The 16210-nt window shown below is 41.4% G+C and overlaps 1 protein-coding gene across 1 annotated transcript in view; it reads left to right on the top strand.

The window, feature by feature from the left end:
• STX8 (syntaxin 8) overlaps positions 1-16210 on the top strand; it is a 292040-nt gene that overhangs the window by 35713 nt on the left and 240117 nt on the right. The window contains exon 5 of the mRNA XM_060204904.1: positions 264-292. Within this exon, the coding sequence (XP_060060887.1) occupies positions 264-292 (29 nt within the window). The remainder of the gene's footprint in view (positions 1-263; positions 293-16210) is intronic.

The following is a 16210-nucleotide window of genomic DNA, read 5'->3' as shown; positions in this document are numbered from 1 at the left end:
GTCTATCTTTCTCTCCTCCTCTCTGTCTTCCCCTCCTCTCTCCATTTCTCTCTGTCCTATCCAACAACGACAACAACAATAATAATAACTACAACAATAAAACAACAAGGGCAACAAAAGGGAATAAATAAATAAAATAAAATATTTAAAAAAAAACATACAGATGCTAGATTTGCATACGAGCGATAGACCCCCCCCCCCAGCCTCTGTTCCATCCCTGGCCCTCTGCCTTCTAAGTCCTGTTCTGTGTCCCTTTCCCTCAGTCCCTGGCTTGTTACCAGTTGTGTAATTAGTAAGTGTTACTGTTACTGTTAACCATGTTGTCTGTGACTGGCAGTGACTTACTTACCTTTGGGGTGTACTTTATTTTATTTATTTATTTTTACCAGAGCACTGATTGGCTCTGGCTTATGGTGGGGTGGGGGATTGAACCTGAGACTTCCGGAGCCTCAGGCAGGACAGTCTGTTTGCATGACTATCTACCCCAGCGCTGGGGTTTGCTTTATAGATAAACTGCATCACCACTCAGCTCTGGCATTTACACTGCTGGGATCAAACCCAAGGCCACATACCTGCAAGTTCCATTTTCACAGACCACCGAGCACCTCCCAGGCCCCTCTGCATGGGTTTTGTCTGAAGCCTCCTTGAGTCCTGTAATTTAAACCAATAACTTAATCGATGGGAGAATTATAGGGAGATAGAGATTTTGGGGGGGGTCTTTGATCTCACTCACCTGCCTCTTGTCAGAGTGCTATTTTAGCTCCCTCCCTACCATCTTCACTATAACCCCTGTGCTGGAGGTCCCCTCCCCTGGTACCTCCAAATTCTCATACCCTAACAGTTCTGCTTGGACTTAGACATCTGAGGACCTCCATCCAATTGTAGACATGACAATTTTGTTTTGCAGTTCAGCCTTGCCTTCTTACCTCCTGATTATCAGATTGCCTCATTATTTCTGATTCCAACTGCCAGGGACCCTCCGCTTCTTAATTTTTAATTTTTTTTTATTATTATTTTGTCTCTAGGGTTATCACTGGGGCTCGGTGCCTGAACTACAAATCCACTGCTCCTGGAGGCTATCTTTTTCTCTTTTGTTGTGCATCGTTGTTGTTATTTTTATTGCTGTCGACATTGTTGGATAGGACAGAGAGAAATCGAGAGGAGGGGAAGACAGAGGGGGAGAGAAAGACAGACACCTGCAGACCTGCTTCACCGCCTGTGAAGCGACTCCCCTGCCGGTGCGGAGCCAGGGGCTTGAGCTGGGATCCAAGTGCCAGTTGTGCCATGTGCACTTAACCCGCTGCGCTACCACCCGGCCCCCTTAAATTTTTTTGAGTCCAGGATTTATCATTGGGGCTTGGTGCTGGCACTATGAATCCACTGTTCCTGGTGACCATTTTTTCCATTTTATTGGGTAGGAGAGAGAGACATTGAGAGAGGAGGAGAGAGGGAGAGAGATAAACACCTGCAGACCTGCTTCACCACTTGTGAAGTGTCCCCCCTGCAGGTGAGAACGTGGGGACTTGAACCCAGATCTTTGCACTTAGTACTATGTGCACTTAACCGGGTGCACCACCACCACCAGCCTGCCTGACCCACCCCTTCAACTTTATCTGGGGAGAAACCTTGTTTCCTTCTCTGCTGGTTGGCTTCTCTGCTATGACTCAGAGATTTTTCTCTGTCCTTCCCTTGGTTAATTCCTAGTGATGGGATCCAACATTTTCTTTTTTATTATTTTTATTATTATTTATTTTCTCTTTTGTTGCCCTTGTTTTATTTCTGTTGTAGTTATTACTGTTGTTGTTGTTGTTGATGTCGTCGTTGGATAGGACAGAGAAATGGAGAGAGGAGGGGAAGACAGAGGGGGAGAGAAAGACAGACACCTGCAGACCTGCTTCACTGCCTGTGAAGTGACTCCCCTGCAGGTGGAGAGCTGGGGGCTCAAACTGGGATCCTTGTGCCGGTCCTTGTGCTTCACACCACGTAACTTAACCTGCTGCACTACCGCCCGACCTCTTTTTAAAAATATTTATTTACCCCCTTTTGTTGCCCTTGTTGTAGTTATTATTGTTGTTATTGATGCTAGCATTGTTGGCTAGGACAGAGAGAAATGGAGAGAGGAGGGGAGACAGAGAGGGGAAGTTAGACACTTCTGCAGACCTGCGTCACTGCTTGTGAAGGAGCTCCCCTGTAGAGGGAAGCCTGGGCCTCTAACTGGGATCCTTACGCTGGTCCTTGCACCTTGTGCCACCTGCGCTTAACCTGCTGAGCTACTGCCTGACTCCCATGGGATCCAACATTTCTATTCGTCTCCCTCATGTCTGGATTCTCCCAACATTTTTATGTGCTTCTGTTATTCTTAACACCAGTATGAATTGCTTTGTCACAGGGTCCAGGGGGTGAGTGACACATGTCTTTCCCTGGGTCATGGCCTACAATAACATACAAAGGCCCATGATAACTGTAACACTATAAGAGCAGCTCCCCCAACAGAGACACACTTGGAACCTAGAGCCCCCTGCCTCTTCTCTTTTTTCCTCTTGTGTAATCTTTTCATTTTTTACTCTCTCCCAAACCCTTTACCTCTTTTTGTTTTCCCTGCACCCTCTATCCCTCATAGTCCTTTTACCACCCCCCCCCCTTTCTCTTGCTCTCTTCCTTCTATGTGTCCTTATTAAGGAAGAGTATTGTGAACTTCAGTTTGGATTAGCAGTTTCTTGAAGCAGACATTCATGTGGTCATCACATCATTAGTGTGTAGCTGTCATGTGATGTAAACTTAGTTTTGCCTGCGGATTACTGATCATTATTCTAAAGCAGCAGCCCTTGATGTGAGTCTTTTGGTCTAAATAAGCAATGGTTGACTAATTTAGGGCATCTGGAAACTTGTTAAAGAAGTCTCTCTGCGTAACAATGTCTCTTCGAAGAAGATAAGCCCTGACTTATAAAGCAATGACACAGCTTTGGTTTGAAAACCCCACCGCCTCTTACGTTTGAACGTATTGCTTAGTCGCACAATTAGTTAAATCTTTGTAAAGGGGGAAAAAAATCTTTGCATAGTCCATTGCTCTGTGACCATCTCAAAGATTATGTGATTAACTTGACGGTAGTGGGTGGCTAATTGGCTAAGCTTGAATCTTCACACCACCGACTGCATTGAGGGCTATCGGAAGTAGGAAGTTAGTGAGGTTGAGCTGGTTGGGATGTGTCAGGAATGGTTTATGTGTACCGACAGACTAGTTGGTAAAGTTAGAGGGAAGAAAGAAGATCATAATGAGATGATGTCCTTAGAAGTGTAAACATTAAAACTAATTTCATAAACTTATTTAAAACTAAAAAAAAATAATTTCCAATTTCTATTTTACCATATGCGCTTAACCCACTGCACTACCGCCTGGTCCCCCAATATCTATTTTGTACCATTGTGTTGGCAATCAAAATGACCAAAGAAAACTTTAAGAGACTATTATGAAATGTATTTCCCATGTTAGTCATTAGATGTTTTATTTTAAGACTTGTTTTATAAGAAGGATGATTTGTGGAGATCGGGCGGTAGCACACTGGGTAAATGCACATGGCATGAAGCACAAAGACTGGTTAAAGGATCCTGGTTTGAACCCACAGCTCCCCACCTGCAGGTGGGGTCACTTCACAAGCAGTGAAACAGGCCTGCAGGTGTCTGTGTTTCTTTTCCCCTCTGTCTTCCCCTTCTTTCTTGACTTATCTCTGTTCTATCCATCAACAATGATAGCAGTAACAACAGTAGCAACAACGATAAACAACAAGGGCAACAAAAGGGGAAAAAAAGCCTCCAGGAGCAGTGGATTCATAGTGCTGGCAACAAGCCCCAGCAATAACCCCGGAGGCAAAAAAAAAAAAAAGGCTGGGTTGCATCTGACATTCCTGAGGAATTATTGATTGAATCATGTTGCTGAAAGTTATATCTATGATCCAACTACTCTTCTAAAAGTAGGCGATTGCTAAGGAATGTACACCCACAGTATGAATTTGCTTTTGTAAAGTAATGAGTGACCCATAATTCTTCATCTCTTTTATTTGTGTCTCAAGACACTAACCTCTTAGACTTTCTGGTAGGTAAACATGTGCTGAAACCGGGGCCGGGTGGTGGCACACTTGGTTGAGCGCACGTTACAATGCGTAAGGACCCAGGTTTGAGTACCCGGTCCCCACCTGCAGGGGGGAAAGCTTCACGAGTGGTGAAACTGTGCTACAGGTGTCTCTCTGTCTCTCTTACTATTTCCCTCTTGATTTCTGGCTGTCTCTATCCATTATCTAAAGATCATAAAAAACTTAAAAAATAAAAAAGCAACATTAAAAAAAAAAGATGTACTGAAATCAATAAAGCTGGCTTTTCTGTCTAGGTTCGTGAGTCCAGGTTTAGTTGACTGATGAAAGTTAAAGACAAGTCACAGAATAGGTATGAATTTTTTCCAGTGCATATATCTGACACAGGAGTTGTATCCAGGATATATAAAGAACCCCTATAAAGCATAGAAAAGACAGCTCAGTGTGAAAAAGGCAGAAAACTTGAATTGGAATTCACATAGGGAAAAGTGCTTAACTCATAGTCATTGAGAAATTGTGAAATAAAAACATGAAGTTATGCCATTATACTCAGCAGAGTGAGTGCAGCTAAAATGACAGATATGGGGGGTCAGTCGCTAGTGCAGCGGGTTAAACGCACATGGCACAAAGCACAAGGACCGGTGTAAGGGTCCCGGTTCGAGCCCCCGGCTCCCCACCTTCAGGGGAGTCACTTCACAGGTGGTGAAGCAGGTCTGCAGGTGTCTGTCTTTCACTCCCCCTCCGTCTTCCCCTCCTCTCTCCATTTCTCTCTGTCCTATCCAACAATGAACGACATCAACAACAATAATAACCACAACAAGGCTACGACAACAAGGGCAACAAAAGGGGGAAACTGGCCTCCAGAAGCAGTGGATTCATGGTGGAAGCACTGAGCCCCAGCAATAACCCTGGAGGCAAAAAAAAAAAAAAAAAAAAAAAGACAGTTATGTCTGGCTACACAGACGACCCAGAACTACCATCTGTACTGTGGAGGAATCTCACAAGCATAGCATCAAGCAAAATAAGCAAGACATGGGAGTGATAATGCAAGATTTCATCCATATAAAGACAGAACTTGCTCATGATACTATAAATCATAAAAATCTCTTCTTTTGGGGAATGTAGTAACTAACAGCAGACACTGGGTGGAGGAGGGGGTCTCTTAAGAGTTGGGCTAATGCTATTTCTTGTCTTGAGTAGGGAATGCTTAATTGGGGTTGTTTACTTTGTGAATTATCTTTGATCTGTACACTTAAAAGTTTTTTTTTCTGTTGTGTTACTTGAATTCAAATTTATATGCAGATTTTTTATTTAGTACATATACACACATTTTTTAATTTAGTACACACATTTTTTATTTCCTTTTTTTAAAATTTCTTTATTGGGGGATTAATGTTTTACAGTTGACAGTAAATACAATGGTGTGTACATGTATAACATCAGTTTTCCACACAATATAACCCCCACTAGGTCCTCTGCCATTCTGTTACAGTACACACATTTCTAACACACACACACACACACACACACACACACACACACACACACACAGTGAGTTAACAATGTGATCAATAGGTTCTTGGAAACCTTGCCTTTAAGAAATAGGACACGGGGGTCGGGCAGTAGCACAGTGGGTTAAGCACACGGCAGAAGCTCAAGGACCAGTAAGGATCTCTGGTCGAGCCCCTGGCTCCCCACCTGCAGGGGAGTCGCTTCACAGGTGGTGAAGCAGGTCTGCAGGTGTCTGTCTTTCTCTCCCCCTCTCTGTCTAACGCCCTCCTCTCTCCATTTCTCTCTGTTCTATCCAACAACAACGGCATCATCAACAACAATAAAACAATAAGGGCAACAAAAGGGAAAATAAATAATTTAAAAAATTAAAAAAGAAAGAAAAAGAAATAGGACATGGGGGCTGGGCAGTGGCGAACCCAGCTAAGCTCACACAGTACCATGCTTAGGACCTGGGTTCAAGCCCCTGCTTGTCACCTACAGCGGGGACAATTCATGAGCCATGAAGCTGGTCTGCAGGTGTCTCTGTTTTTTTCTCTATCTTCCTTTTAATTTCTCCCTGTTTTATTGAATAAAGTGGAGAAAAGAAAAAAAAAAGGAAAAGATGGCGTTAAGGAGCTGTGGATCTGTAGCGCCGACACCAAGCCCCAGTGACTGGAGGAAGAAAAGAAACAGAATATACAGGGAGTCGGGCGGTAGCGCAGCTGGCTAAGCGCACGTGGCACAAAGTGCAAGGACTAAGGAAGGATCTTGGTTCGAGCCCCAGCTCCCCACCTGCAGGGGAGTTGCTTCACAGGCGGTGAAGCAGTTCTGCATGTGTCTATCTCTCCCCCTCTCTGTCTTCCCCTCCTCTCTATTTCTCTCTATCCTTTCCAGCAACGATGACATCAGTAATAACTACAATAAAACAACAAGAGTGACAAAAGGGAGTAAATAAATATTAAAAAAAAAAAAAGAAATGGGACATAGAATGAAAGAAGGACCTTGCATAAGATTTCATTGAAAGCTTTTTTTGGTCATCAACTTTATAGCAAAGTAATACCTGAAACAAACTACATTATTTAAGAAGTGCTGTATTACACATCAACACATGTATACATATATATCTGTACCAGTACATATATATATAAATACTTACATATAAGTATCGTAAATACTATTTGCATAATATACAAGTACATGTGTGTTTACATGCATGTGCTTACGTGAGTTTGGATGTATTTATGCATATGCGTTCACATAACCGTGCATACACTTACCCGATAAGTTATGTAAGTGTGTGATCAGGTGTGTACTTCGCACAGAGGCAGACATTTCTGTGCATATGCAGGTGCTAGAGCTATGTCCTGATCATGCCACAAGATGGAGATGTAAGTCAGCGGAATTAAACTTACTCAGTTTCCAGTTTTGAAGTTTTTTTTTTCTTTTCTCCCTTGAAAGTGAAGAGAGAATGACAGACTGCTTATACCGCCCAATTTTAGAAAAAGAACCACGATGCCTTCAACTTCTCTGGTAAATCTGTGCTTCCTGTGTAAATGTAAACCTAGCCATTATTTTTCAGTATCCCCCCTTAGTGACGCTCTAGATTTATACCCTATCCCACTTGGCTCCTCTGTCGTATTTTTTGCTGCCTTACTTTCTTTTTTCTCTAATATACTTTTCTCCCACTACTTCTCTCGCCCCCCCCCCCCCCAACCCGCCCCAGGAAAAGGCATTTGATTTGTGTCATTTGAATTTAAAGATTGCCGGGGCTGGGTGGTGGCACACCAGGCTGAGTGCACATGTTACAATGTATGAGAACCCAGGTCAAGCCCCCAGTCCCCACCTGCAGGGAGAAAGCTTCACAGATGGTGAAGCAGGGCTGCAGGTGTCTCTCTGTCTCTCTTCCTCTCTGTCTCCCTCTTCCCTCTATTTCTGGCTGTCTCTATCCAATAAATAATAGTAGTAAAAAATAAAAGTGAAAAAAAAGAATTAAAAATTTTTTTTTTGTTTTTATTTATTCCCTTTTGTTGCCCTTGTTGCTTTATTGTTGTAGTTATTATTGATGTCGTTGTTGTTGGATAGGACAGAAAAATGGAGAGAGAAGGGGAAGACAGACACCTGCAGACCTGCTTCACAGCTTGTGAAGCGACTCCCCTGTAGGTGGGGAGCCGGGGGCTCGAACCAGGATCCTTAAACCAGTCCTTACGCTTTGCACCACCTGCACTTAACCCGCTGTGCTCCCCCCAAAAAGAATTTAAGGATTCCCTGTGTGTATGTGTGTGTGTTTGTGCACGCTGTGTGTGTATGAGTCGGGGGAGGCCAGTCAGGGTCTTGCACTTGAATGATTTCACTACCCGAAGACTGATTTTTTTTTTTTTAAACTTCAGATAGAGAAGGAGAGACAGCAGATCACTAGAGCTTCTCCCATGCCATGTCATTCTGGAGTTTGAGCCTGGTTTACATGCATGACAAGGCATGTACTCTACTGTCTGAGTAACCCCTCATCCTCCTGTTCTTTAAGAAAATTATTTATTACACACGTGAAGTCTCTGGATACAGTCTGAGGTGAAGCATGTTGAGGTGGCAATCGTTGCTTTGGTTAGGTTGTGATCGGCGGATGCAATATTATTTGGTTTGGATTGGGAGATGCATACGGGAAAGTGAGCATGCTCCCAGAGGGCTAGAGAATGGGAAAGCTACCATGGGAGGGGGTGGGTTATGGGGATTGGGTGGTGGGAATTGTGTGGAGTTGTACCCCTCCTACCTTATGTTTTTGTTCACTAATCCTTTCTTAAATAAAAAATTAAAAAAAAAATTATTTATACATAGTATGAAGTGCAAGGACCCACACAAGGATACCGGTTCAAGCCGCCGGCTTCCCACCTTCATAAGTGGTGAAACAGGTCTACAGGTGTCTCTCTCCCTCTTTATCTCCTCCTCTCAATTTCTCTCTGTCCTATCAAAAAAAAAAAAAAAAAAAGCAATGGGTTTGTAGTGCTGGCACCATGGACGGGGAAAAGAAAGAAGATTATTTATTTAGAGAGAAAAGTCATAGTACATCTCATATGAGGTGCTAAGCAGTGAATTTGGAACATCCCACATATAAGTCTTGTGCTGTACCTACTGAACCACTTCATGGGTTTTTCCATTCTCTTTTAAAAAAATTTTTTTATACTTATTTATTTTCCCTTTTGTTGCCCACTGTTTTTTATTGTTGTAGTTATTATTGTTCTTGTTATTGATGTCGTTGTTGGATAGGACAGAGAGAAATGGAGAGGGGAGGGGGTTAGACAGAGAGGGGGAGAGAAAGACAGACACCTGCAGACCTGCTTCACCACTTGTGAAGCGACTCCCCTGCAGGTGGGGAGCCGGGGGCTCAAACCGGGATCCTTATGCCGGTCCTTGTGCTTCACACCATGTGCACTAACCTGCTGCGCTACCTTTTCCATTCTTAATTTTAAAAGTGGTACCAGTGGTTAAGTCCATTTCTCCATCTCATTGTATTTATTTATTTTATTTTTTTAATTTATTCCCTTTTGTTGCCCTTGTTGTGTATTAATTTTTTTTAAATCTAGTTAACAATTTCTGACTTGTGCTTCTTAATGGAAATTTTAAAGTTGTGAAAAAATATTGTTTATTAAAATGAAATGTTTTCTAATCCTTCCCTCTCAATTTACGAAATACATAAAGACAATATTATTTGATTTTATTCCTTTTTTTTTTCTTTTCACCAGAGTACTACTTAGCTCTGACTTAATGGTAGTGTAGGGGACTGAACCTATGACTTTGGAGCCTCAGGCATGACAGTCTCTTTGCATAACCATTATACTATCTGCCCCCACCCATGGTTTTATTCTTGTAATAACTTTTGGAGGAGACAGAGAAAGGGTGAAGAGACTGATTCTTAGACATGCCTTCTGTTTGAGGTGAATTAATGATGGGGGGGGGCTATCCCCATCCATCTTTTGTCCTTTGCGGTGGGGTTTTGTCTCTCTGGATTTAATCCTGGCTTTGGTATCTATCATAGGCCCTTTGTAGGGACCTGTTTGTTCAGTTCCCACTGACTTTGAAAATTTCCCTTTCTTCCCCTTCAGTACACCAGTAGTGAATATTAGCAGAATATTGCTAGCTTTGTGTGTATAACTTGGTGGAAGGAACAATGGGTTAGTATTGGAAAACTTGACTTTGATTTTTTTTTTTTTTACTCCATTTCGTTTTCTGTAAAATGAAGGTACTCATGATTCCTCAAAATTGTGCAAAGTTCAAGTACGTGTCAAGAATATACTTTATACCTTTATAAAGTACTGTGTAGCATTATGAACCCTTGCTGTCAGTGATCTCAGAAGATGGGGATCTGGAAGTGGCCAGCTGCACAAAACCGTCAAGAGAACTATGTGTCATAATTAATTTAGTGTTAAACTGTGAGGCCTGGACCATAAATGATAGAAGAGCTTGGGGCTGTGAGGAATTGTGTGAGGTAGGGCAAGGTCAGAGCACCATGGGAGAAGTGACTTGAAATAACCCTTGTAGAGCAAATATGGTCTACACAGCACACAGACCTTCTTACTCATGTACTTTCTTGAATACTACCCCTTTGCAATCACTGGTTTTCTTACCAGTCTGCGTGTTAGTGCCCAGCTGCTTGCATAACATCAGTTACTGAAGCTTAAAGATTATTGATCCGTAGGAGGCCGGGAGGTGATACACTCCGTTAAGTGCTCATAGTACTAAGCTCAAAGATCTGCACAAGGTTGGATGGAGTCCTTGGCTCCCCACCTGCAGCTGGGACTCTTCACAAGCAGTGAAGCAGGTCTGCAGGTATCTTTCTCCCTTTCAACTTCCCCCTTCCCATCTCAGTTTCTCTCTGTCCTATTGAATAAAATGGGGGGCGGGGAACGTGAAAAAGTGGCTGCCAAGAGCAGTGGATTCATAGTGCCAGCACCGAGCCCCAACAACTGGAGGCAAAAAAAAAAAAAAAAAAATTTCAGAGCCTTGTGGTTAAGGAAAATAGCTCAATTGTTAGAAGTCCTCAGTTTAATTCCTAGTGCTGCTTGTGTCTGAGGGGTGCTCTGACTTATTTCTCTTTCTCTCTCTCATTCCCCATCCCTCTTTTCCTTCTCTCTACCTCACATGAAACACACTCTTCTATGCCATGAATTAAACAAATATTAAAAAAAAAAAAATTTCTGGGCCCTGCCCCAGAGGGTACGAATACCATAGTTAAAAGCATGGAGACAGATCCATGGGAATCAGGCGGTAGCACAGCAGGTTAAGCGCATGTGTCGCAAAGCACAAGGACCGGGGTAAGGATCCCGGTTCTGCAGGGGAGTCGCTTCACAAGCGGTGAAGCAGGTCTGCAGGTGTCTGTCTTTCTCTCCCCCTTCTGTCTTCCCCTCCTCTCTCCATTTCTCTCTGTCCTATCTAACAATAACAATAATAACTACAATAATAATGAAAAACAAAAAAAAATAAATAAATAAATAAAAAAAAAGAAAAAAAAAAAAAGAAAAACAACAAGGGCAACAAAAGGGAAAATAAATAAAAAAAAAAAAGTATGGAGACCCAATTTATCATTTCAGCTTCTGGGTCTGAGTTAGGTACATTGACATAATAAAAAAGCAAGGCTATTGAGGTAGAAATAGTGGTGCTAGAGGTGGTCCTTGGCTTTGTGCATCTTGAATATACATGCATTCTTCACTGACATTCTTCAGCAGTCTCTTAATGTCGAGTTTGCAGTTTTGTACATCAGCTGGCAAAAAAAATTTTTTTTTTCTACTGTTGGTGGCATTGACTGCCTTCCCTCTACCTCAGTGATTTTATTTCATAGATTTGTATCTTTGTCTGTGGAACAGCTGCACAGTTAGTCGAATAACTTAATGCATTTTAGACTGATTTTATAAAATGAGGGGTGGGGAAATGTGCCAAAAGCAAATGTGCCAAATAAATAAAAGGGGAATGTTAACAGATGGACATTTCTGAGATTGAAGATGGAGACTTACTAAAAACAGTGTCAAGAAGCCACAGCTCTAGGAACAGAGATTCCCACGCACTGTGTAAACATATTGCTTGTTTTTCTCTCAGTTTCGTCTCCACCCTTGTTTACAAAAGCGCTCTCGGCAATAGAGTAAGAAGTTCCTGACAAGTAAATGGCAATCATTCGATTTCTTCAAATTCATATTGAAGTTGCACTTCGACTGCTACCAGCAGGTGGCTCTTAAGTGCCATAAATCTGGCGACCAGATTAATAGTTCCCATCTCCCTAGTCTATCACCTTTTCTTGCCCTTCTTTTCCTTCTCAGGCATTATAGCAGTGACTTAAAAGTAAAGAGATGTTCTTTGTGGTTCCATCTGCTTGATTTCAGCTTGCTTGCTGACTCTCAAGTACTACTCTGGGGTTTCCTGATTTTGGGCTGGAAGATGATCTATCCTGCTCTGTATTTTGGTTATTGCTATATATATATTTGTTAATTTATATATTGCTATATATATTTGTTAATTTAGCAGTGAAATGTTTTATTGGTACATTTGACATTGATTTAGCATTGGGGGAAAAAACTTAGTTACAGTAGATTTTAAAGAGCTATGGAGAGAATTTCCTTGGATAAGGTGTAAGTAAGTTGTTTTTCTTATTTGACTTCTTATATGTTCTGTACTGATAGGTAAGATCATTGATTCAGTTTAACAAAAACTTATTTCAAATATATATATATATATATATTTTTTTTTTTTTTGCAAAATGCAGAGTTTGATATTTATTATCCTTGGAGTATCAGTTCCTTGAGTTAGGCATTTTCTCTCTTAAGAACTTTTAACCCCCGCCCCTGTCCCCCCACCCCAGATTATTGCCTGGCTCATAGAGGATACCAGTAAATATCTGTAGGAAAGAGATGTGGAAAGCACACAAAATAAGACTAGGACAGAGTTGGCACTTGAGTTAGCACTTGCATTAGCATTTAGTAAGCATGGCTACAGGTATTTATTGATTTATATGTCTCATAATCTTGAAGGAACAACTTTATTGTGGGAACCAATGTTAAGAAAAAAAATTGAGGAAAATTCTAAAAGGAAATGAAGAATTCCCTTTCCGTAAGTTTTGTCAATCTCCAAAGTCACCTAAGTTTAGAAAGCTTTGTCTTTGATGGCCATTCTATTCACCAGTTCTTGCAGAGTCTTTCTTTGAAAATTGCTATTTAAATTGTCCCTTTCTTAGTGTTCCCTTTTGTCAATTTCTTTGCCTATGCCTTCCCTCCACCTTCTACCAAAGTTGTACTAGCCTTTTGGCCTCCCTCCCCAACTGAAGTCCCTCTTAAGCCTATTCCAGACTGTATGTTGTTGCCAGACTTTGCCTTTAAAGAATTTATGCAGAGGGTATATTTCTGATTGAAATCTGAGCCTCTGTACATCTTTATATTCATGGAAAGAAACTACCAAAAAGGTCTGGAAGAGGGAATTAGTCTTTCATGCCATAGTAGCGTTTTCATGTCTATAGGCAAGTTTTATTGCAAAGCTCTGCAGATTCAATTCAATTCACTGACATCCTAGAAACATCTTCTTTAGTCTAAATGCAAACCTCCCTGTGGTCTCTGACTACTCAAACACTGATATTTTTTTTCAGACAAAGCAAACATTTTATATAGTCACTTTGACATCTTTCTGAAATGCCAAGAAAGGCTAAAGAAAGCTACTTCTTGGAATTCACTGCTTTTTTTCAATTCTGTATTCAGTTAATAAGAATGCCCTCACTGTGAACTCTTAACAAGCTTCAATTTCATTTGTCAGAGAAAAACATGGATTACCTAACCCCCCCTTAGATATTATCATCACTTAATATGTACATGATTTTCTTTGGGGGATTAAAATGAAATATTTTCTCATCTTTAGATATTACTATGAATTTTTTTATAAAATCATTATTAAATAGATATCTAGCATATTTATTCATGGGGTATTTGTTTAATAAGTTCCATCTTGAAACAATCTGAATAAAAGTGACTGACTTATCAAAAGATTTAAAACACACACACACACACACACACACACACACACACACACACACACACACACACACATATTTCAAGTCCATCCTAGAAAGTCAAAGTCTCTAGCATTTCCTTTCTTTGACTTAGTTTTCAAAGGAGAAGTACTTCATCTGTCATCCAAAAGCAAGGCTGAGCTACAAGGTATTTTAGTGACAGAATTCCCTTTCAACTACTATTCTCTCCATCTGCTTGGACCAAAATCTACCTTTGCTGTTAAACTCTTGATGGCAGGTAGCAGCTAATTAAGTTTTGTTTTGCTTGCTTTTATTTATTTTTTTTTTAGCCTAAGATGGAGATAATAAATATCCATTTCATTTCATACCTCTCTCTCTCTCTCTCTTTCTCCCTTAGTTTAAATGTTCAGTGGTTTTTCTCAATCTATTTCCTAAACATTAATTAAATGCTTATTCTCTGGCATACTCTGAGATACTTTTTTTTTCTCTCTCTCTCTCAGTTAGGGATATAAGCATGACTGTCATGAGGCCTCTCTCCTCACAGAGCTCATAATTTACGAAGGGAGACAGATGAGTAAATAACTAACTACAATCCTGCTTGATAAATGCCACGTTAGAGGTTTGGAACAAAGTGCCATGGGAGCACCAGGGAGTGATTGATTCAAGGGAAGGGGGTGGGGATGGGGATCAGGAAAGACTAAACAGCAGAAGTGACATTTGAGTTGAGCCTTAGGGGATAAATAGAATTTTGCCAGATGGACAAAGGGGTGGGGGGCAGGGACCCTCCAGACTCATACAAAAACATGAGAGTGTGAAAATTTGTGCCTTTGTCTGAGAAGTGGTGAGTCAGGAGTCTGTAGGATGGAAGGAAGAGTAGGGAATGCAAAGGGATGTCGGGAGATGACACTGGTGCCATCTTGCAAAGTTTAAACTTGATTGGTAGCTTCTAGGGAGCAGTGAAAGCAGTTTTTTCAGTAGGAAATGTTACGGCATTTTAGAAAGATAGTCTGGCAGTGGGTATCCCGTGGCGTGAATGATGGTGAGGAGTAAGAAGGAGACCAGTCAGAAGGCTGTGGCTATGTTCAACATGGGGTTGATCATGAGGGTTTCAGCCAAGACAATGCCAGTGGGGATGGAAATGAGGTCGCAGTTTTGAAATCCGCCTTCTGAGAGAAGTTAGTTGGTAAGATACGTAAGAGAGACCCAGTCACCCCTGTTGGTATGCTTTTAAAATCCCCTTCTGTTTCATTTGGTTTAAATCCCCCCTGCTTAACACTATTCTATTTACATAACCACTTCATTCTATTTACATAACCGCTGTTAACAAGCACCACCCTCCCTCCAGGGCATTGGTTCAATCCCCACTGGTTCAGGATATGTTTTTGCTCTGCCCCCTCTCCTTGTCACACTCTGATTTTCACCAGTCACTTTTCTCTCCACCCTCTCTATGTCACATCCTGTTCACGCCCTACTTGGGAAGTATATATAAAGACAACATTGTTCGTTTTAGTTTTAGTTTAGCTTAGCTTGGTATAGATTGCGCTGCGTCCTGCATGAATAAAGAGATACTGCCTACAGCTCAACCATGAGTCCCTGGTCATCTGTTACCCGCCTGTGAAGCCAGCCCGGCGAAAACAACAACCCCAGTCTTCATCCCCTTCAAAGCAGAAATAAAAGTTTGGAATGATTTGAGAATGCAGTGACACTGTTAACCTAAATCTAGAACATAGGAGAGCAAACAGCTTAGGGGGTGAAGGAATGGACTTGATTGCGGATACAGTGAATTTGAAGTGGAATATCCAGTTGAGGATTCCTAAACAAACCAACCAACAAAAAGACATGAGTGCAGATCTAGAACCTTTAGGAAAATATCATGGGTAAACATAAATTGGGAAGTTTTTAGCGCAAGGGTTTTGAGTCAGAATGAGGAACAGGGGGACATGCCTCACCTGAACTTCAGTGCATATGCAGCCTTTCTTTTAACCGTGTCCCACTGTCCCCTCATCTCCAGATGGCTGATAGTGCTTTGCTAAGGAGAGCAGACCTCTCTCCCCTTCACCAACCCCGCCCCCTTGTAAGAATTACCCACTACAGTGACTCCAGATAATGTGTCTCATTTCATCTGTGTTGAAGTATCTAAAGTCTAAGCACTACTAACTTCTGTTCATTTATTTTTAAGCCACTGGAATATTTTTAAAAAAAAAAATGGTTCAGAAGGTGGCGCAGTGGATAAAGCATTGGACTCTCAAGGTCCCTCTCAAGTTCAATCCCGGCAGCACACGTACCAGAGTGATATCTGGTAATTTCTCTCTCTCCTCCCGTCTTTATCATTAATAAAATATTAAAAAAAAACTGCCTAGAGAGAAGCAATATAGTGAAAAGAGAAGATTTCTGCAGATTTCCTGAGGAACCCTAATATTTTATTTTTTAAAAGTATTTTTATTTAGTGAGAGAGTAGATACAGAGGGAAAGATACCAAGAGAGAGAAAGAGACCAGAACAACTGTTTAGTTTGGGCTTATAGTGGTGCTGGGGATTGAACCTAAGACTTAAGAGCCTCAGGCTTAAATGGCTTTTGCATAACCATTATGCTATATCCCCAGCCTGGAACCCTAATATTTTAGGGACAAATGGAAGAAGCA

Source organism: Erinaceus europaeus, chromosome 12, assembly GCF_950295315.1.
Source record: "Erinaceus europaeus chromosome 12, mEriEur2.1, whole genome shotgun sequence".
Lineage (NCBI taxonomy): Eukaryota > Metazoa > Chordata > Mammalia > Eulipotyphla > Erinaceidae > Erinaceus > Erinaceus europaeus.
The sequence above is the reverse complement of the archived record's forward strand: the minus strand, read 5'-3'. Positions and strand labels throughout refer to the sequence as shown.